Here is a 21,356-nt window from a genome sequence, read left to right as displayed (position 1 = left end):
ATCTACTTTAGGAATCTCTGTGGAATTCTCAATATATTGGTGCGCAGGAAAGGCCTGATTTTGAAATAAAGTCGTCGAAAAGCAGGATGGGGTGTTGTTACATGATTGATTATAAAATGTACTTGGCTTTATAAGCAGGAAAATTGGGTTTTGGAAGAAATCAGATGGGCAGGGGGGTAGGAGATTTGTGATGAGTGATGGTGAATTAGGTTTTGCATTGGTTGAGAGTGTTTAGTATTATTTTCTGGGGTTACAAGTAGGGCATATTATTTGTGTTTTGATTGGTCAAATGTCATGGATTTCCTCTTGTTCTCCAACCCCAAATTTTCCCACCTAACATCCGACTAAATAAACAAGACTTGGTAAAATTAGTATTTGTAGGAAGACTTATGCTTTGTTTCTTTCCATCTTTTGTTGTCACGAGGAAGAATAATAATAAATAATAATAATAGTATAAAAATATTAGTGAGGTTGCAATGACGTAATTCTTATTTAAAAAATATATATGATATACTGAATGAAAGATCCAGATACCATAATCATTCATGCATTTACGTTTTTGTACTATCATTAGAAAATTGTTTGTACTTTGATACATGTTATTGGAAAAATGATTACATATAATCATATGTGGTTCACTCCTCCCCTATTAGAAAAAAGGTTTGTTTATATTTGTCAAATGCATGTGTCAACACGCTCTTCTACAACACCACCCACCCAACAACATATATGAATAGGATGAATAGCGATTCATTTTTGTGATACTGAAAATAAGTATATTACATCTTTATGAAAAAATATAGTAATTTATTCTCCTGTAATTTTTAAAATAAAGTAATTTACTTTCTTATAAAGGGAGGTAAATTGTATCATTTTAAAAATCATAAAGAGATAAATTATTGTATTTTAAAAAATATAGGAACGTAAATCGCCATTTATTTTTTCATAAGGGAGTAATTTTCTTACTTATATCACAAGGGATTGCTTGCGTTTTTTCGTATATGAATATAATTTTAATCTTCAAAATCAATTTGTTGCCCCATACTTTTTCCCACTCTATTCATATCACCCCCACATTATGATGTTTGACATGCTACCAGTATTGGTTGCTGTTGGAGGCCCGGTCTGGCACGCAATCTCTCCATGTCCATGATGTGTGCATTTACATACTTGACTGTTTCAAGTGCCAAAATTAGTCAGATATTCATTTATTGTGGAAACAATGAATTATTGGTAATAAAGATCTGAACATGTCAAAGGGGTGTGGGACTTGGCAAGAGTGGTTATTGACATTGAAAAATTTTGTTCTTTTGCCTAAAATATCATATATATGCTAGTTGGGAAAAATTTAATTTCAACCCCTAACATTTTCATCTTAATATATTATTATCTGGTGAGATTTTAGGCCATAGATTTGGTCCTAAATTTGTAGAATCTAAGGGTGCAAGATAAATTGAGCTGGCTCCAACTCAAAATTATTGAGCTTGATGAGTTTGAGCCAAAACATACATGTTCAAGCTTTTGAACATGCTTGCAGGCTTCTTTTAATCTTCAATTTTAGTTTATTTATATAATTATTGATTGATGTGTATTGGGGTTTAGTTGCATCATATAAAGTTGAAGGTTCTTCGATATTTTTAAGATTATTGGAGGATTAATCTGTAAAATCAAGATTATCACTTTAATAATTACATTAGTGAAAAAATAAAGTAAGAACACTTAGAAAGATATGAGAATCGAAAAGATTAATGATAAGGTGGATACGTAAAGAACGCGAATGTTTTGAAGATAGTGAGTTTTGTAGAAGAATGTGGATAAGTGAGTTGGATGCATGTACAAGAGCCAAAATATAAAGTTCAAAATGAAGTCATTTCCTTTGACCTACTTTTAGATTATAGTTATACGAGCAAGCTAAAAAATGAGGAGACGGTTGAGCCTGATTTGAATATCCCCACATTTCTTGGGGATGTTTATTTTAATGAGATATGGTTAGTCTGGTTGCATGTTATATTATCCGTGTTTTGAGCGGGCATGAACACAATATATCATATCAGAAGGAAAGTCTATTTAGGGGAAAGTTGAAAGGGAGCAGATCAACTTGGGAATGCAATGGAAGCGTGAAAAATGATAAATTAAAAGATAATGGTATAATACCGAATCAAAGAGTTGTACCCTTTCATAAGGGTACGGTTCTACTGTCAACCATCTTCTAGTCTTAGTTTAGGATATGGAATTTGGCGTCGGTTCCCATCCTTGACTAGGCAACTATACTTGATACTGGAGATGCGTTTTTCATTCTGATCTAATCGAGGAAACACATCTTTAGTCGATCAATCGCTTTGGCCAAAGACTTTGAAAGTCTAAACCATCTCTAAGCGCATAAGACATCTCACTATCATAGACTAACAGGGACAGTTCCTTTCTTGAAAGCCATCGTCCTTGCTACATACTCAACTGTACTGAACAAGACTTATGATGATCATGTCTTGCGACACAGTCACCACTCGTCAGATCCATGATAAAGTCTTCCTATGTATGCGACTATCATGATTCCTCAAGTACGAGGATTAATCCTGTACTATCAAAATTGAGAATTTCAGTATTGACCAAGCCATCAAGGTTTTCATATAGCGATTCCTGTGTCAGCTCAGTTAGTCACCTACCTTGCCAACTAACTTACTAAATTATGTAAATGACCTACTATGCCGATGAAACATCGCACTGTAATACTTAGCATAAGTCTCTATAAGATTCTCAATGTCCTATCTCAAGATCCTCAACTTGAAACATTTCAGACCGAACTTTAGAAGATGGTTTTATTTCTGCCAACCTATATGCAGTCTAATTCTACAAGTGTAACCTTTCAGACTGTTGGTATTTGTTGTGACATTGAAATGCCGTTCAATATAAGTGGTAAGCACAACAAGCATATGAGCCATTGACAAATACTTACTTTTTTCATCATTATATTTTTTTGGTAAAGATTGATGAATAGATGCAAATTCAGTTGGCTTCTTGATCACCTATTCTAATAGAAGTAACCACTTGTTGATCCAGCTGGTTAGCTTATCATTACTACGTGTCATTTGAGGTGTGGAATGCTGCTGGCGAGTCAGCTCAGCTAGTTGTGCTATTAACTGATTGGAATTGACCCTGGCATAGCTATCAGTTTCGCTAGCTGGTTTTAGCTGGACTAGAAGTGGTATGTGGCACAATGAGCTTCACGTACTGTGGCCTATTGATTTTGCCTCAATTAAGTTTCCACTCAAATTAATTAGGCTGGAATTTTCCTATGTGGTTACAAAAAGGATACTCTAGGTATCATTAGTATTTTTAGTTTCATTAACATTTAATCACTACACCATGCCATGCCATGCCATGCCATTGTAATAAATATTATTAAGTATGATTTTCATTTTATTTATAATGTAACATTATAACAAAAGAAAATCCTATTAACAATATAGTGACAGTGATAATAGCAATATTGGTGAAGATTATAATATGAAATTATTAGAAAAAAATTATATTTTAATTTAATAATCATATAATATAGTAAATATTAACGCCCATAAAAATGTTGGCCCAAAGAGGTCCAAATAGAGATTTCAAGAGTCTAAAAAAATGCAAGGTCTAAGATACCCCCCAAGAGTCTAGTTAGGATAACGGCTCAGGCTGCCCTAGGAAACCCAGTTTTAGTATAAAAACCCCAAATAGTTTGGCTAGAGTAGTTTGGCCAGAGGTGCTCCTAGAAAACAAATTGGTCAAAAGAAGCTCAATCGACCCAAATTCAGAAAGGGCCAAATCTAAGAGGGCCTTAGAGGCCAACAAGGAAGCTCAGTGACTTAGATAACCCCAATCGAAGTCAATGCCCGTATCACTTGTTGTGCATGGGTAGCTTAGGTGACATCTACATAGTAGGACCACTGAAGGCACCCAAAGAATCACATAAGGACCAATTGTCTCCTAAGGGACATGTTGCATCCCCAACTGAAAGTAACCCTTAAACCCTAAAATATTGGACTACAGTTGGGGGAAGGCATCTTCTCAACAATCTCACTGAAATTCGAAAAAAATCCTTATTTCCCAAGGTGCCCGCATCCACAGCGGGTTCCAACCGCCCCCGAGGATGGTAGATCCCATAATCGCTGGGAGATAACTTTCAATCAAATTTGTAAAAGAAAAATTCGATCTTCTCTAACTCATTGATGGTTGCCTATAAATTGAAAGCTCTCCCAGTGGGAGAAGACAACTAGAGCTTGATAGTACAAGTTTTACCTTTATGCTACAATTCTAGCGTAAGAACAACTTTAGTTTCCTACTGAGAGTTTTCCTTGAATGTTAATCTCTCCCTTATAAACAAAAACCAAGAATAAAAATTCTCGATTTCATTCATTTCCACTCTTTTAATTTCTAGCAGTTTGTTTCACTACTTTCTACTTCAATTGGACCCTCCCCCCCTCCTTTTTTGCAAGGGAAAACAAATATCATTGATTAAGTATTGGTTTTCACCAAAATAATGTCACACAAAGAGTTTGGAGGCTCCACACCCTCTGCGATTGCACAAATAGATTGAGCTAAACGATGAGCTGTTTCATTTGCAGCTTTACTGACAAATGTGAAACTAACTACTCTGGTATTTTTCAGAAGCCTTTTAGTTTCTAATATGATTAAACCAATACCGAAAAGTTCCTCATTCGACTTAAGTCATTGAATAACTGAGAGAAAATCCCTTAAATAATGTACTTTCCCCAACCCAATCTGAAGGCAAAGCTCCACTGCCGATTCCATGCTCTGCATCCTTGACTACATTGAGGCCCTCTGTCCGCCATGCTATACATCTTCCCTTCCAGTCCCGAGCGATCACCCCAGCCACAATTCCTTTAGACGCCAACGAAACTGCGGCATCAAAATTCACTTTGATGGAGCACTCTAGTGGAGGCTCCCACTTGCTAAGCAAAGCTTGTTCCTAACTTTGATGCTCCTGCTCTAGTGTTGGAATTCCTAAGTAGATTCCAAACCGACATAACCATATCATAGGCGCACTGTTTATGTTTTCCATCACGAACTTGTTGCGTCTTCTTCACAACAAATAGCAAATCATAGTAAAAGAATTTAAACTGTTCATGATCCAGCCCCTCACACCTTGAATCCAGTCTGCCGAGTCCTCATTCCATCTTTCAAGAAATTTCCACAGAAGTTGAGAAAGCGCCCATGTTTCACGAGCAAAAAAGCACCCAAGAAAAAGATGTTTTGAGTCCTCGTGTAGCTCCTTGCAGGTTAAGCAGCCAGGTCCAATCTCACACATTCTTCGAATCAAATTTACCGTCGTGGGAATAGCATCCTTTCTAGACCTTCACCTTGTTTGGAACTTTTGGCTTCCAAACAAGATTCCAGTTCATTCTTCGATAGCTTCCTTGATTGTCTCCTACACCTCTGATTTTTCCCTATATTCTACATGCAACATAATAAGCCGATTTAATAGTAAAAAATCATGCTTAGTATAGTGCCACACTTTGGAATCCTCATGGTCAAATATGCTCAGGGGAATGTTTTTAATTATAGTTATGTCCTTATCCTAGAACTCCCTGTCAATCAACTCACAATTCCAATTCCTCTGTCCCGATTAAAGAGCTCACGAACCAAAGTGTTGCGATGCCAGTTGAGATTTGGCTTAATTCGTTTAAGGGTAGTCGGACGTGGGATTCATTTGTCACCCCATATTTTGACCCTCTTTCCATCACCAATTTTCCACCTAATCCCTTCTTCAATGATTTGTCTAGCCCCAAAGAGATAGCTCCACGTGAAGGAAGGTTTCTACCCCTGTTTGGCCTGGAGAAAATCGCAATCCTTGAAATATCGTTCTTTAAGGATGCGACTAAGTAGGAGGTTCGAGTTTCTCATAATTCTCCCAACCTTGCTTCGCTAGTAGTGCTTGATTGAAAGCTTGGAGACTACGAAAGCCGATTCCCCTTCTTTCTTACTGCAACACATTTTCTCCCAAGCTATCCAATGAATTCTGTGTTTATTCGAGCTATCCCAGAAGATATTAGTAGATATACTTTCGATCTGACGGCTAAACCTTCTGGGAGTTTAAAGAAGATCATACCATAGGAAGGAATGGCTTGGATAATGAATTTGATAAGGATTTCCCTTCCAGCTTGTGACAACAACCTCTTCTTCCAAGCACTTGCCCTCTTCCCAACCCTTTCTTGCAGGTTGCTGAAAACATCTTTCTTCCTCTTCCCAACAATATTCAGGAGTCTAACAACTTGTCATGGGATGAGTCTATTTGAACACCTAAAATATCCACCATGGCTTTCCTTTCATCAATGTGGTGTTGATTGAAGACCATTGAAGATTTATGCATGTTTATGAGCTGGTAGGACGCCCTCCCATATGCATCAAGCATGCCTCTAATACAATGCATGGCCCCCTTTGACGCTGCACAAAAGATTAATGTATCATTAGTGAAAAATAGGTTGGGTACCCTTGGATTATTACGTGCAATAGCTACCCCGTCTAACAGCCCTTACAATTCTTTATGTTGAAGTAAACAACTAAAAGCCTCAGCACACAATGTAGAAATATAAGGGAGAGAGGGTCTCCTTGACGGTTTCCTCTTCCCAATATAAGTGAACCAAATTGCGCACCATTAAGCATAAAAAAATAGGACACTGTTTACACACACCGCATAATCAGAGACACGACTCTACTATGAAAACCCAACCTACTTAACATATCTCAAGAAATGACCACTCTATCGTATCATATGCTTTACTCATATCTAATTAATCGACACCTGGCCTCACGACCCCCTCTCTTTGATTTCAAAAGGTGATTCAATTCGAAAGCCACTAACACATTATCAATGATAAGCCTCATTGGAACGAATGTCGATTGGTTTTCAGAGACAATTAAATCAAGGAAAGGCTTCAACTGATTTGCAATACTTTGGGAAATGATTTTGTAAACAACATTACACTAGCTAATTGGTCGAAATTGAGTCATATTCTCGGGCTTGGTGCACTTAGGTATAAGGACAATATGAATAAAATTGAGAGGAAGAGCAAGGTCATGATTATTAAGAACATTAAGAGCACATCTATTAGTTTCAGTCTCTATAATATGCCAAAAGCGTTGAAAGAATATGGGGGGCATACTGTCAGGACCTGGGGATTTGAAGGGGAACATGTAGGTAATGGACTGTTTTACTTCCTCTCCAGTATACCTCTCCAGACGTTGTTGGTTCATCTCATGAGTGACTCGAGTTGGGACTGTTTTAATCACTTCCTCAATCTCGTCATTGGTAGGCTTTGCAGACGGAAACATATTATGGAAATTGTATTGAGAAACCCATTGAATCAATTTTGGTTCATCGAGTATTCCCCCAACTCATCTCTAATTCTGTCAATTTGGTTTTGTCTTCAGACACTGCGAGGCCTTGCCATGAAAGAAAATCGTATTCCGATCTCCTTCTGTTAGCCAAACCTCTTTACCCCATTGCTTGCATTTGAATTCTCCACTGATATTAGACATTCAAGGTATCTCACCTATCATAGTCAGAGATTGTACCTTGCTGATTTCTTTCTCCAGCTCTTTGTTCCTCGAAGATATCAAATTCCACTTTACTCCACTGAAGCAATCCAACACGGCACTATTAGAGATTTTCACATAGATTTACATTAGATTCAGCACTTGACGAGTCCAAACTGCAATTTGATACGATCGTTTCACATTGGTCTGATTTCATCTAGAGGGCTTCAAGACGAATCGGACGATTCCCACGATTGACCCCTTTCTTACTCGGATGATCTCTACTAATCAAGATTGGTGCATGATCTGAATATAGTCTCTACAAATAGGATACCTGAGAATTTGGCAACTAATTTTCCAGGCAGTATTCGAGTAAGCTCTATCTAGTCGTTTCCTAACAGTGAGAGGAAACTCCCGATTATTGGTCCAAGTAAATGGGTAGCCAACAAAGTTTAGTTTGAAGAGGTCATTGTCCCTAACTGCCTCTCTAAATGCTCACACTGCCATTGTGGTGCTGCGATTAAGTCCCTCCCTGTCTGATTTTGATGTAATGGCATTGAAGTCCCCAGTGCAAAGCCACGATATTTTAGAAACTGAGCTAAGGTTCCGCAAAAGTGACCATGAGGTAGCTCTCTTACTCACGTCCAGCTCTCCATAGAAACCTGTAAATCTCCATTTGCCCTACTTTCGTTTGAAATAATACTGGCGTCAATGTGATTAGAGGAGTAACTGATTAGATCGACAAGTATTCGTTCATCCCACAAAAGAGTAAGACCACCACTTTTACCTTTCGATTCCACCCAGAAACTATACATACCCAAACTTTTCTTTACTTGATCTAATTTTATGTCACATTTCGTCTCCATCAAGAAGACCATCAGGGGATTGAATTTTCGGATAAGCTCTTGAAGGTGTCATCCAAGGACCCCCCAGGCCTTGACCATTCCATGTTTGACAATTCATAACGCTAGGTGGAACTGCATGGCGAGATCGTTTAGCAGATTGGTAAGATCGTCTTTGATTTGTAGGTAGGGCTATTAGGTGATAGGGTAAGTTGAGTGTAGGGTTGGGAGAGTAGTGTTTAAAGGGAAGAGGTTTATATACATGCATGCACAATTGTTAGCTAGGGGATCAATATTATTCTCATGCAGGTCCAGTTGAGGAATTATCATGAGTATAAGGATTCGATGGGGTGGTAATAAAAAAAAGTGTATTTTGGTGGAGGGCTGGGGTCAAGGTTTTGGTTTGGACCAGGTGGGTAGTGAAGCATGTTGTAGCCATCTTGTCATATGGGCGAGAATATTCTTGTTAATTGGTTGTTAGGACACCACAATCTTGATCTAAATTATCCGCAGGGGATATAATCTAAATCGAGAAAGTCAACTCATTGTCTCCCTTCGCTATTGACAGGTGATTTGTTACCAAGGTTAGAGGGGCCAAAATATTCGAAACTTCTTGGACCTCAACACCGGTTAATGACCCTTTCTGATTCCGACGAGTTCTTCAGTTTGCTGAAATATGGTCTAGCTCTTGCTTGTTGAGTCTTTCGCTGACTACCTAAGATCATGTTATTATATTTGAACTGGTTACTAGCACGCAGCCACAGACTATATGGCATTACTTATCCTAGATCAACAAAGTTATCCACATATTGGAGGGGGCAGAACTTCACAATATGTCCAAGAACTCGGCATAGATAGCAAAAATTAGGTAACTAATCATACATAAACATGATAAGTTGTTCGTCACCTAAAACTGTTTTTAGTCCCAAAGCCTTTTTGAGTGAGGTCAAGACATTCAGAGACACCTTAGCTCCCATGCAGCAAACCATCCAACTATGTTACGTTAATTTTCGGTATCCAGGAATTTGCTAAGTTTATTTCCTATGAATGTTTCCATCTCCTTCATTTGGAGGCTCAGAAGGATGTCATGAGCAAAGATCATAAAAGGGCACCGGTCCAATGATATGTCTATTAGATTTTGGCGTTCTCTAGCCGGTTCAAGGATGAGTAGATTTTTACTAAAAGACTATAGCCTTCCCTTTAGTGTATGTTGCATGTCAAGTTTATGGTTAAAACGGATGCAAAACCTTCTCGCCGAGATTCTCCACATGGACATACCTTTTACTGGTTATAGTAGTGATGACAACATGTTTTCTAGGACCTCAAAATTAAAGCTTTTGTGAGAAAGCAGTTTGCCCACAAGCATTAGTTCATTTACGGAGCCCTTACTTTTCTGCGCCCAGGTCTTGCTTGAAATCACGATTCCTGTTGGAAAATTGGCCCAGGATCAATTTCGGTGGGCCCAAGCCCACCACCCCAACCCACCACCTGGAAGGTCTGACCCAATCCACCCATTATCCGACCCAATTCCCATTTTTAAATAATGAAAACCTTTTGCATTCTTATTCTTTTCTCTTGGTCGAATTTATTAAACCTCCTCGTATTCTTCCATCTTTCTTGATTTTTTGCGCCATCATCAATGGCTTCTCCCTATTTATACACTACCATCAGGAAGAAAAAGAAGAGAGAAACAAGTGCGGAAAAAATAAAAGAGATAAGTGAACCTGAGTGGTTAAATGGTGCCTTGGTAGCCGTGTGTGTGCCTTGGTGGCGTGGGTTTGCCTTTAGTGGCTATCATCCCTTGGTGGGTTTGAGCAACCAGTGGTTGGGTTGCTGGCCTTAGTGGCTGTGGGCTTCCCCATCAAATCTGGCCCCCTAAGCTGAAATTATTTATCATATCTGTTTTTTCTCACTGTTCCTATTAATCTGTAACCGTTGTTATATTGATTTGTGTTCCACGTATTAATTGTATTTCATTGAACTCGCTGTGGGGATAAATTCCCAACAATTCCATCCTCCTCCGCCACCGTCAGGGATAAGTGCAACCCAGATCCATACCATGATTCATCATGAATCCTGTCCCTGTCAAAGCAAATTAAAATAGTCCAAACTGAGGTACCTAGTGACCAACAATCCTCTCGAGATTTTACTGTAAAGAAGAAGAGAGAACAAGACAAAGAACTCGTTAAAAGAAAACTAACAAGCAATTGAAGCATAAGAAGAAGAAGATAAAACAAAGGAATGATTCAGAAAATGTTGGAGGGAGATATGAAAGACGGATGAATAGGTTATGGAAGACGAGATACGATGAGAGTTCGGGAGACTATCACACCCATGCGAGCGACTCACTTACTTCAATTGAATTTGAACACCATTTTTTTTGCTCGTTTAAAATATAGTTTTATTTTTATTTATCATGTATATTATAATAAAATAATAATATTTAAATAATTGAAACAATTATAGTATTCATAATAATTTAATACTTAATTCATATATTTGGATATCTTAGTTCAACTAGAACTCGATATTTTTAAAATAAATTTGAATTTGAGTTTTAAAATTTTCATTGAGTTAACTCATTCGCACCCTAATTAACACAAAAGATGATCACGTAACTGCATTAATTCATATAAACTACAAAATTGTCGAGGATTTGAGTCGAAACCTTTGCTTTGAATCGACCCATTTATGGTTATGGCCGGCTCCGTGGTTTCTAACCATAATATAATAGCGATAGCCTTATACAAATAATTTCTATTTTTTCCACAAAAAACTTTTATACATATAGCCTACTAAAATATTAAACCGTACAAACTACGTTGTGTTTGATATAATAAAAGGTTATTAATGACACGGATTAATCATGATTTATTAATAGTTGAACAACCAAAATATAATACAATTTATTGACGAGCCATTTCTTTAGTGTTTCTTCCTCTTCTTCTCCGTACACTTAAAGCCAAATCAAAATACTTTAGCTGGTGTAAGCTTCCCTTTATGACCAAGAGTACTTTCAAACTTTTTGTCTTAGAGCAGGAGAGGTGGTTGGGACCCCGACCAATCAGCAGACCCCACAACTCATTCAAAGAAAAGAAAAGCAGTAAAGGGAGTAATAATAGTCAAATACACACTTGTACATAAAAAATAAATAAATAGTAGTATTAATTAATGCAAATAAAGTTTAAACACTGCCACACTCATAATATGAGTTTCAAATCTTAAACGTTTCATTATGTGTTCGAAAACGTATTCCACTTGATTATACCTTCATTCTTTATAGTGGTAGGTCAGTTATAAGAACTCTAATTGGCTGCTTAAAATTTTTTAAATTTGTTCGGTTGGTTAAACTTTTGAGATAGTAAATTAATAAGTCAATAGTAATTTATCCCCTTGTAATATTGAAAATGAGCACATTACTCACCTATGAAAAAAATATAGCAATTTATCCCCCTATATTTTTTAAAATGAAGCAATTTACCTCTTTATACAAGGAGGTAAATTGTTTCATTTTAAAAATCATAAGGGGATAGATTGTTGTATTTTAAAAAGTAAAGAGTGGTAAATCGCTATTTATTTTTTCATAAAGGATAGTTTGTTCATTTACGATATCACACAAGGGTTGCTTGTATTTTTCCTGTAATTTAATTATATAAACCTGAGTCTGCTGTTTAAATTTTTTGTGGGAAGTCATTAGCGCGTTCCCATTTTTTGTAACAAAAGAAAAGGTAAAGAGAACAAAGGAATGAACATTAAAAAGGAAAGGGAAGGAAAAAACAAGATTCAGACTTTCCGGGCTGCTTCCATGTTCAATCCTCCTCCCTGTCTGAACTCGACTTTTGGGATTTTTCCATAAAAAGTATTTTCTCCAAAGATCCATTCCACACACAACACGCACACACAACACATACTACGTAGAAGAAATAGTCAACAAATCCCTCCAGTCTTTCACCTACAACTTTCCGAAACGTCTACTTTTCTTCCCGAACTCTGTCTTCACAATCCTGTTCCCTATAAAACTCCTCAAAATCATTAAATCAACAAAAGGGAAAAGTAATCCTTAGGGAATACTCAATCCCATCATCATCTAAAATTCTGAAACCAGCTGTAGAGTTCTTGATCATCGTATCATCAATCATCGGGGAAGAATCAAGAATGGACAACTTTTCCAAGCTTTTCCTCGTCTTGATCTCATCTTTTTTGCTCTTTGCTCCATCTCAGGCCCAGGATTGCTCAGCCTACACCTTCTCCAACAATGTTTACACGGCCTGCAACAGGCTTCCTGCTCTCAGCTCCTTCATCCACTGGAACTACCACCAAGCCAACAACTCAATTGACATAGCTTACAGGCACACAGGGGTCACAACCTCCAATTGGGTAGCCTGGGCGCTCAATCCCGGCACAGGTCGCATGGACGGAGCCCAGAGCCTGATCGCTTTCCGCAACTCGACTGGCCTCGTCTACGCTTACACCTCCCCGATTACGGGCTATTCGCCGACGATGCGGCCGGGGACTTTGAGCTTCCGGGTCCCGAGTGTCCGCGCTGAATTCGTTGACAACCAGATGATCCTATACGCCACCATAGAGCTCCCGCCGGGAAGGACGAGCTTCACTCATGTATGGCAACACGGCGACCTCTCCGGGGACGCTCCTCAGGCTCACCCCTTTACCGGAGAACATCTTAGTTCCTACGGGGCCATTGATTTTGCGACTGGAAGAACGGCCGACACCGGCGCCACTGGCGAAGGATCACGACAACGGAAAAGAAATGTGAGTTACTTCTATATAATTAGATTTCAACAATAAAGCAAAAAATATTAACTGTAGCAACAGTTGAATTTTGCTTCTTCGAACGGCATATCAGTGGGTGCTTAAGTAGTGTTGTAAATTACTGGTAATGAACAATCACACTATTTAGGTAGGATTCCTGTAGAGTATGGTAAAAATAGCAAAAGAATCTGATGAGAAAATTATATATACGGGATCAGAGTTTACACTCCAACAAAGATCATCGCGTATTATGCTTAATTTGTCGTCAGCTTTATGATGTGGTTACTGATCCTGTTTTCCTTGTTCTTTTCTCCAGGTTCATGGGGTTTTGAATGTGGTGAGTTGGGGAATATTGATGCCTCTTGGGGCGATGGCAGCAAGGTATTTGAAAGTGTTCAAGGCAGCCAATCCAGCATGGTTTTACCTGCACGTCACCTGCCAAGCTTCGGCCTACATCGTGGGTGTGGCCGGCTGGGGCACAGGCCTAAAACTCGGCAGCGATTCTCCAGGAGTCGAGCGAACGACTCACAGGAACATTGGCATCACCCTCTTTGCCCTCGGAACACTTCAGGTATTCGCCCTGCTTCTGAGGCCAAAGCCGGATCACAAATACAGATTTTACTGGAACATATACCACCATGCGATCGGCTACGCCGTAATCAGTCTGAGCATTGCCAACATATTCGAGGGGTTCGATATATTGGACCCTGAAAAGAAGTGGAAACAAGCCTACATCGGCGTGCTCATATTCTTGGGAGTCAATGCACTTCTGCTAGAAGCCTTCACATGGTTCGTTGTATTGAAGAGGAAAAGGGAGTCCGGGTCGGATAAGTACCCGCATGCTACAAATGGGATGAATGGGGTGAATGGATATGGAGCTTAATCACTTCTTTTCTTGTTTATTGCTGAGGAGATCGATGATGATCATTTGATTTTTCTTTTTTTTGAGGCAGCAGATTTTACTATGCTCTTAGTCTTTTTCTTTCCTTATATTTGATCTTAGTACACACACTATGATTCATTTGTGATCCATCTTAGAAAGGGTAGATATATAGATTGGTGTGTTTAGACACGGATGTCTTGTAATTTTTCTTCTCTGTATATCCATTATTTATCTATCTATACCTTATTATTATCAATTACTCTTTTAGTGTCTCACTTTTTTTATGATCCGTCAATTTTTCTTTTTTTTTTTGTTTTGGTTATTCTATTAATTTTCATTTTTCTATGACTTCTTATTCTCTATCTTCTCAATTTTTACTCATTTATTTTTATTGTGTATATATATATATTTTAGGTAATTTTAATTTGATATAAAGTAAAAAATATAATTTAAGAAAATATTTTATTTTAAATATTCTAATGCACATATATAAAATGTGAAACTTTTACTAGTATATATAGCGCTTTGGTTTTGAGTATGGAGTAGGCGTGTTTTTGTCTTGTGCAAGTGGGGAATATTAATTTACGAGTCAAATTATGCAGAATGCGATGGCAAAACCGCGTCCCAGCCCACATTTATTCACCATTATTACTAGCAATTGGCAACTATTTTGGCCCTATTTCGATTATTTGCTTCTGAATTGACGCCACAATCAGTCCTTTTCCCCCCCAATTTCTGCCAATTTCAGGGACGTGAGGAGCGCGTTAAATAATAGGTTTTGTAGTTACTTTTGTTGTAGTAATAACGAAACATTCTTCGCAAATATTTAATAATTTTTATAATCTTAATTACTGAATTTCTACTATTGTACTCATAGTGCCACGCTCAGGCCCGCTTCCACACAAGTAGCACTTTATCCCGCATAACACTTAGTTCCTGAATATGTTTGATCATCGATTTTGATACCATTTTTCATGTCTTGGGCTTGCAAGCCTAATGACGAGAGAATTGCTTCTAAACCCATTTGAATGGGTCCTAACATTCAATTATAAACAACTTGTTAAAAAGGGATATTCGATGGATGCACTTGAGTTATTTGGCCAATGCTTATATATTGTTTATCTTATTAGTTCATAATTTATGTGGAACGAGGTATCACACGTAGTAATTGAAAATCTGTAGCCATTATTATTGCAAAGGAAGTGAAAATTTTGTAGCAATTTTTCTACTAAAATTCTGTAGCAATGTTGTCATTATAGAGATAGACATTTCAAATCTGTATTCCTTGCTATAGTGACGGAAAATTCATAGCCATTCTTGTTTCCATTGCAAATAAATAGCAAGTTTTGTTTCCAAAACTACGATAATTCCGTAGTTCACCTTGTAAATAAAATATTCTATAATGTTATTTTAAATTTATTTTTTATGCAAAACTTTGTAGCTAAGTCGTTGTACTAGCAATAGAGATTGAACCAATAGTGTAAGCAATAAATATTCAACTAGTGTACACTTTGTTGCAATGTTTGTAGTGATTTCGTTACCTATTTACCTAATTTTTTCTGGATATTCTTATTACATAATTTGCTTCGAAAATATCCATTGTTAGCCCATCTCCTTAGCTACATTATTATGACATATATAGCCATTTTGTTGCCTACATACCTCATTTTTTTGATAGTTTAAATAATACATAATTTGCTATGGAATATCCATTGTTAGTCCATCCCATTAGTAATAAAATTATTTTTGTTGTTGCAATATTATTTGTAGTATATACTTTGTTTTCTGTTCTGAGTATCAAACTTGAGGGACGATAAATGTAAACTTTTCCTATTTCTAACTTCGGTTTTTTTCTTTTCCTTTTTTCCAAGAATTTTAACTTAGTTTCAAAGATTATAGAGTCAACTTTTTTATTTTTGTCTTTTATTATTTGCTATAAATTAGTTTTTTATGTTTTTTGAAAGTGCTAGTTATAAATTTAAAAAAAAATTAAGTTTATTGACTTATTACTCTTAATTTATATGAGAATAATAATAACAATAATTATTCTCTCAATGTCTCTTTTCTTTTCTTATGCTTCTTTTCAAATGAATTACATATGGTCTATCTACATACCACCAAGCTACAAACTATACTTTTAAATTTTATAAATATAAATATTATGAGAATAGAAAATATTTTTTTTGGGTAAATGTAAGTTTCATTAAGTAAAATAGTAGTACAATACAACAATGTGATCATCAGTTGGTTTCTCCTCGACAGGCCAAGGGATATGCCATAGTCTAAATAAAGCTCATGTACTGACTGATTTGGGTAAAGTAATGCTATGGATTCGCTGCCTGATATCCTCAACTATCAATAAAGCCATGGTGCTTGGTGTCATCTCGGTGTGCTCGAATCGTCTCAAGTTTCTCTCCCTCCAAATGTGGTAAACACATGATGCTAATAGTGCTCGATAAGATATGTTAACAATGTGCTTACCCCTCCATCTCTAGGAAGCCCATGCAATGTTTGTTATGCATTCTCTATTGGGCCAAGAAAATCGTACCATTCTCCGAATTGCTACGAGACACTGTCGACTAAATCTGCACTGAAAGAATAAGTGGCCATGTGTCTCCGTCGCTCTCTCATTACACAGAATACAAGGGCCAAGGTGGGCTAGCCATGGTTTGTCCGTCGTAGCCAACTTGCCAAGAATAGCAAGCCATAGGATGAATAAAAGACGTGGAATCTTAACTGATCCCGAAAGTAGTGAAGACCAGCCTACTTTCGATCCTGGCGGATCAAATAGCCTGTAAAGAGCCTGAGCTGTAGGTTGTCCATGATCAAATCGCCAAACAATGCGGTCCCCCCCTCCATGAATTGTGGGTAATACATGTGTGATCTCCAAACACTCGAAATCTGTGATAGGAGGCCACTGCCACTCTCCTCCACTAATCACCCTGCTGAGTTTAGCTGACTCCTCCAATCCGAGTAGCCTCGGTCCCAATTGAAATGTCTCACTAAGAGGGCCAAGATAGTGCCACGGGTCCTACCACAAGTAGAATCTCATACCGTCTCTGATATGATAGTCCACCATAGGGCGGAGAAAATGTTATACCTACAAGTATTGTAAGAAAATACTAATAGGGGTGTATATTTATACATAATTATATTTAGGGTTAATTATATTTTGCCATCCGAACTATAATTATTTTTATACTTTAGTATATAAATTTTTTTGATATGAACTTACCATCTCAACTTTACGAAATTTTGCACTTTGTTATTTATAACTATTTTTCCATCAAATCTTTTATAAAAAAGAAAAACATTACATTGAGTATATATGTGATATTTAAAGGTTATGTGATACTTTTCACATATACGGCATATGTGATATTTAACTGGACCTAACAAATTGTTAAGTGTTATGAAAAGTTAATTTGATGGATGTTATTGTTTTGTAGTGAACTTTAACCCTAAAATTTTAACAATTGTGATACATGTATAAACTCAATATAGAAATGAACAAGATAAGATAAAATTTATTTAGAGACCTTACTATTGACAATATACTGGCAAAGAAATCAGTAGAAAAAGATTGCAAAATAATGTCAAAAATTAAATAACATTCAATATAGTCGAATGCTAGCTTAGCAAAAAGGCCCAAATATATTAGGAAAAAACGTTCTAAACACTAATATTAAAGGGATAAAGAAAGCTTTAGTCCTTTATCTTTGTCACGGATTAATTTTGCTCCTCTAACTTTGACAATATTGATATTAGTCCTTTATTTACAATTTGGCGTAAATCTGGTCCTTCAGCCTATTTTTATCACCATTTTATCCTTTTAAAGGAAATAGCTTAATAATTCATTTTCATGCTCTTAAAACAGCCCAACATGCTTTCGAATTAAGACCCCATAAATTCATACCTTGCTTTGATCGCTCTGTTTTCGGGTATTCCAAGCCCTCGATTTTACAAACTTCTTCCAACCACACTACCGCAGCAGATGGTTCACAGGTACCTGACTCATTCAGTAAGAAAACAACACAACCCTATTTCATTTCCTACCTTAGGGCGTAAAAAGAACTCCAATACAGGGACTTAATAGAATTTTGGACAAACAGGTTGAACAGAAGCCTAACTTTTATTGAAGAAATATAGAGAATATTACATAGATATTATTCCTCCGTTGGAGGAGACAACTATTTAGCCTCTTATATTAGAGGACTTAACTCATTTGGGAAACCCTATAAACTGAAAGATTAAAACGTTACAAAGGATTAAAAAGACTCAGAATACTAATGCTTCGAAGAGTAGGAGAAGTTTTCTGATAATCCCCTTCTGCTTCATTGCATCTTTATTTATAGGCGTTCGAGGACTTCAACTTCAGACTCCAAACTTGTTTTTTGATGACGTCATTGCATTCATTATCATCTTGTCTCTTTTGAATGACGTCATTGCGTTCGTCATTGCCTCCTCCTTTTCAGCTGTTGGTCATGATGGCTTGTCTGTTATGTAATTTCTAGCTGGCTTTCTTGCTTTGCTGACTATTGGCCTTTGTCGTTTTCTGCTGTCAGTCTTATCCTTGCTTTTTTATATTTTCTAATTTTCACTTCTTTTTTGTAAAAGTTTTTCTTTTTCCTTTGTCCTAGTCTGGTTCGGGTTTATTTTGTGTGACCTCAATTTTTATCCCGAACAGGGGCTTCTCTTATTTTGCACAGCAAGGCCATAAATGGTTATGCCATTACCCGACATACAACATGTTGCACGTCTTCATCCTTGTAGCTTCGGTCGCTGTCAGCTTATTCTCCCACATTAATATTCTCTTCTTCTCAAATAAGTCTTCTGCGAACTCAGTGCTTTTTCTTATCATGGAATTTAACAGGAACGATCCATTCACTTTGTTGGAGAAGATTTTGAATGGATACTTAACTTTATATATCGCAGTGAGACAGACCCATAATCCTCAAGCTCTCCTGGTAGAGATACTATCTTCGCTGATGGTTGATACCAGGGGAACCTCTCTTGAGGCAACTTTGATTTTATTGAAAGCTACCATGTCTGGCCTATGCAATTTCATGAAATGAAATGCTGGATGAGCCCCCTTTCCTGCCGTTTCTGGAGCAACTGATACGAATTTTATCTCCAGAATATCGCCTCTTTTTAGGTGGTGGTTGTTTTGCCATGAATCAAAGACCGCCCCACTAATTCATTTCGGAAGTTTTGGAAAACTTGGTGACAAAGTATTAACTGAAGAACTCAAAAATCATACCATTCTCGGACATCTTTTGGTTTCGACCTTTCTAACATCCAGACCCTGTTATATTTTCTAGATGTTTTGATAATGGTCTTGCCTAGGTTCAGTCCTTTGCGAGAAATTAATTTTCCCACAAGCGTTGATAGTCCTGTCAAGCAGAAGAAGATATCAATTCATTAGTATTAACTTTACAAGTGCATGTCATTGGCCTAAGGCTAATCTCTCCCTCTTTGACCCTAGAGGTGCTGGGTTGACTTGAATCAACAGGAGTTTGCACTTCCTGTGACTCAATTGTTGCCGTTTCACTAGAGTCTGGTGATGGCCATGCGCAATCACTACTTGAATCCGATGCTACAGGTCTAGAGCCATGTACTCTAAAGGCATGTTTAGGGTCATGCTCTCTCAACTCGTGAGTCATTCCTGAAGGTGATGCCTTCAGAATTGGTTCTTGTAAGTCGCTCCATAGCGATGTGGATGCTAATAAGGAACTTCTTATTGCGACCTAGATTGTGTCTAGATCAGCTCTTTGGATTTGTCCGGCAACTTAGGCATTCATCGCTAGCTGTCCGAACTTTCTGTCAAGCTCCTCGAGGTTTTTCTGGAGGTGCTTGAGTCTCAACATGATGGAGTTTGCTTCAGATGCCTCCATCTCTTGTCAGGAAATCTGCAAGAATATTTTCATGAGATTTTATAACGACAATATTTTAACAATAATATTGGTATTCAGCTTGTCATCTGATAATACAAGCTTTCTCTATTTTCGATTCTAATTTATTTTTTAAGAAAGCCTTGACATTAGTATTATCAACCTTTAAAGTAAATTCTTTAGCAAGTAAAAATAAAGGTCATTTCTTAAAAGCCTTCCAAAGCACAAAGAATTCTTTCTCGTTAATATGTCAAACTTTGGCTTGTTGTTCTGAGAACAACCCTCCTGTAGATACTAGGTTCTTCCCCTGTAGTTGTCTTCTTCATGAGCACTGCTGCCTATTTGTAGTCATTGGCGTCTATGTAGACTACCAATTCATCCCCGTCTTGTGGTATAGCAAGCTTTGGCAGGTTACTGCAAACTTGTTTCAACTCACGAACCCTTTTTATATGGATTTCTTCCCATTTCCACTTTGAACTTTCTATTTCTTTAGAAGTGGTCGGAAATTCTTCCTATATCTTGCAAGGTCCTTAATGAAGATTCCTGCAAAATTAACAACTTCCAAGAAGCTCTGCAAGTGCTTCTTGTCCTTGAGTATGGTGACCAAAAAGCCAATTGAATTAATGGTTTTGAAAACCATTTAGCAATCTTTATGAATATGATATTATTTTGATGAATGTAGTAAGCATTCATCTGTGGCACCGTATATTTGTTGTGCTTACTATTTACGTTGAACGGTGTTTAACAAATGCCCAGAGACCAATTAAATAACCCATGTAGTTGGGGTGCGCATTGGATGATAGCTATTGAAACCAACTTCTGAGGGTTGGTCTGAAATGTTTCAAGTCGAGGACCTCGAGACTGGGCATCGAGAGTCCTATAGAGACCTACACTAAGTATTGCATTTATTGGATGAGTGTTGTATTTCATCGGACACAGAGATGGGATGTCTATGCAATTTTAGTGGATTAGTTGACAAGGTTGTTAGCTGATTGAACTGACTCGCGAGAGTTGTCATATGGAAGCCTTAGAGGCTTGGCTGGTATGACTTCAATTCCCAGCTCCGAAAGTACAAGATTAGTCCTTGGACTTGAGGAATCATGGCAGTCACATGCATATGATGCTATATTTTGGATCTGGCGAGAGATGACTGTGTCTTTGATGTGGTCATTATAAGACTTTTCCAGTGTATTCGGATTATGTATTAAGGACGGTGGATTTGAATATAGAATCTGTCCCCTATCAGTATATGATGGATATATCTCCTATGCGCTTTGAGATGGTTCAGACTCTCTAAGTCTATGGCCATAGCGATTGGTCAAATAGAAAATGGTTTTCTTTGTCGATCAATAGAGTAAACACATCTCAAGTATTAAGCATAGTTGCTTGGTCCAGGATGGGAACCGACGCCCAATTCCATGCCTTAGACTAAGG

At 37.4% G+C, this 21,356-nt stretch overlaps 1 protein-coding gene across 1 annotated transcript; it reads left to right on the top strand.

Annotated features, from left to right (window-relative positions):
- The first annotated feature begins 12,275 nt into the window (after positions 1–12,275).
- LOC105178766 (cytochrome b561 and DOMON domain-containing protein At5g35735-like) lies at positions 12,276–14,292 on the top strand. The gene is made up of 2 exons (XM_011102311.2): positions 12,276–13,148; positions 13,465–14,292. The coding sequence occupies exons 1-2, from the start codon at positions 12,534–12,536 to the stop codon at positions 14,029–14,031; spliced, it is 1,182 nt and encodes a 393-aa protein (XP_011100613.1). The 5' UTR covers positions 12,276–12,533; the 3' UTR covers positions 14,032–14,292.
- Positions 14,293–21,356: the final 7,064 nt, after the last annotated feature.

Source organism: Sesamum indicum, unplaced genomic scaffold (genome assembly GCF_000512975.1).
Source record: "Sesamum indicum cultivar Zhongzhi No. 13 unplaced genomic scaffold, S_indicum_v1.0 scaffold00057, whole genome shotgun sequence".
Taxonomy (NCBI): Eukaryota; Viridiplantae; Streptophyta; class Magnoliopsida; order Lamiales; family Pedaliaceae; genus Sesamum; species Sesamum indicum.
Note: the sequence above shows the minus strand (reverse complement) of the source record. Positions and strands in the feature narration are given on the sequence as shown.

Coding starts and splice junctions, on each gene's coding strand:
- LOC105178766 (XM_011102311.2), top strand. CDS start 12,534: ATGGACAACTTTTCCAAGCTTTTCCTCGTCTTGATCTCATCTTTTTTG. Junction 13,149..13,464: donor CACGACAACGGAAAAGAAAT/GTGAGTTACTTC, acceptor TCTTTTCTCCAG/GTTCATGGGGTTTTGAATGT.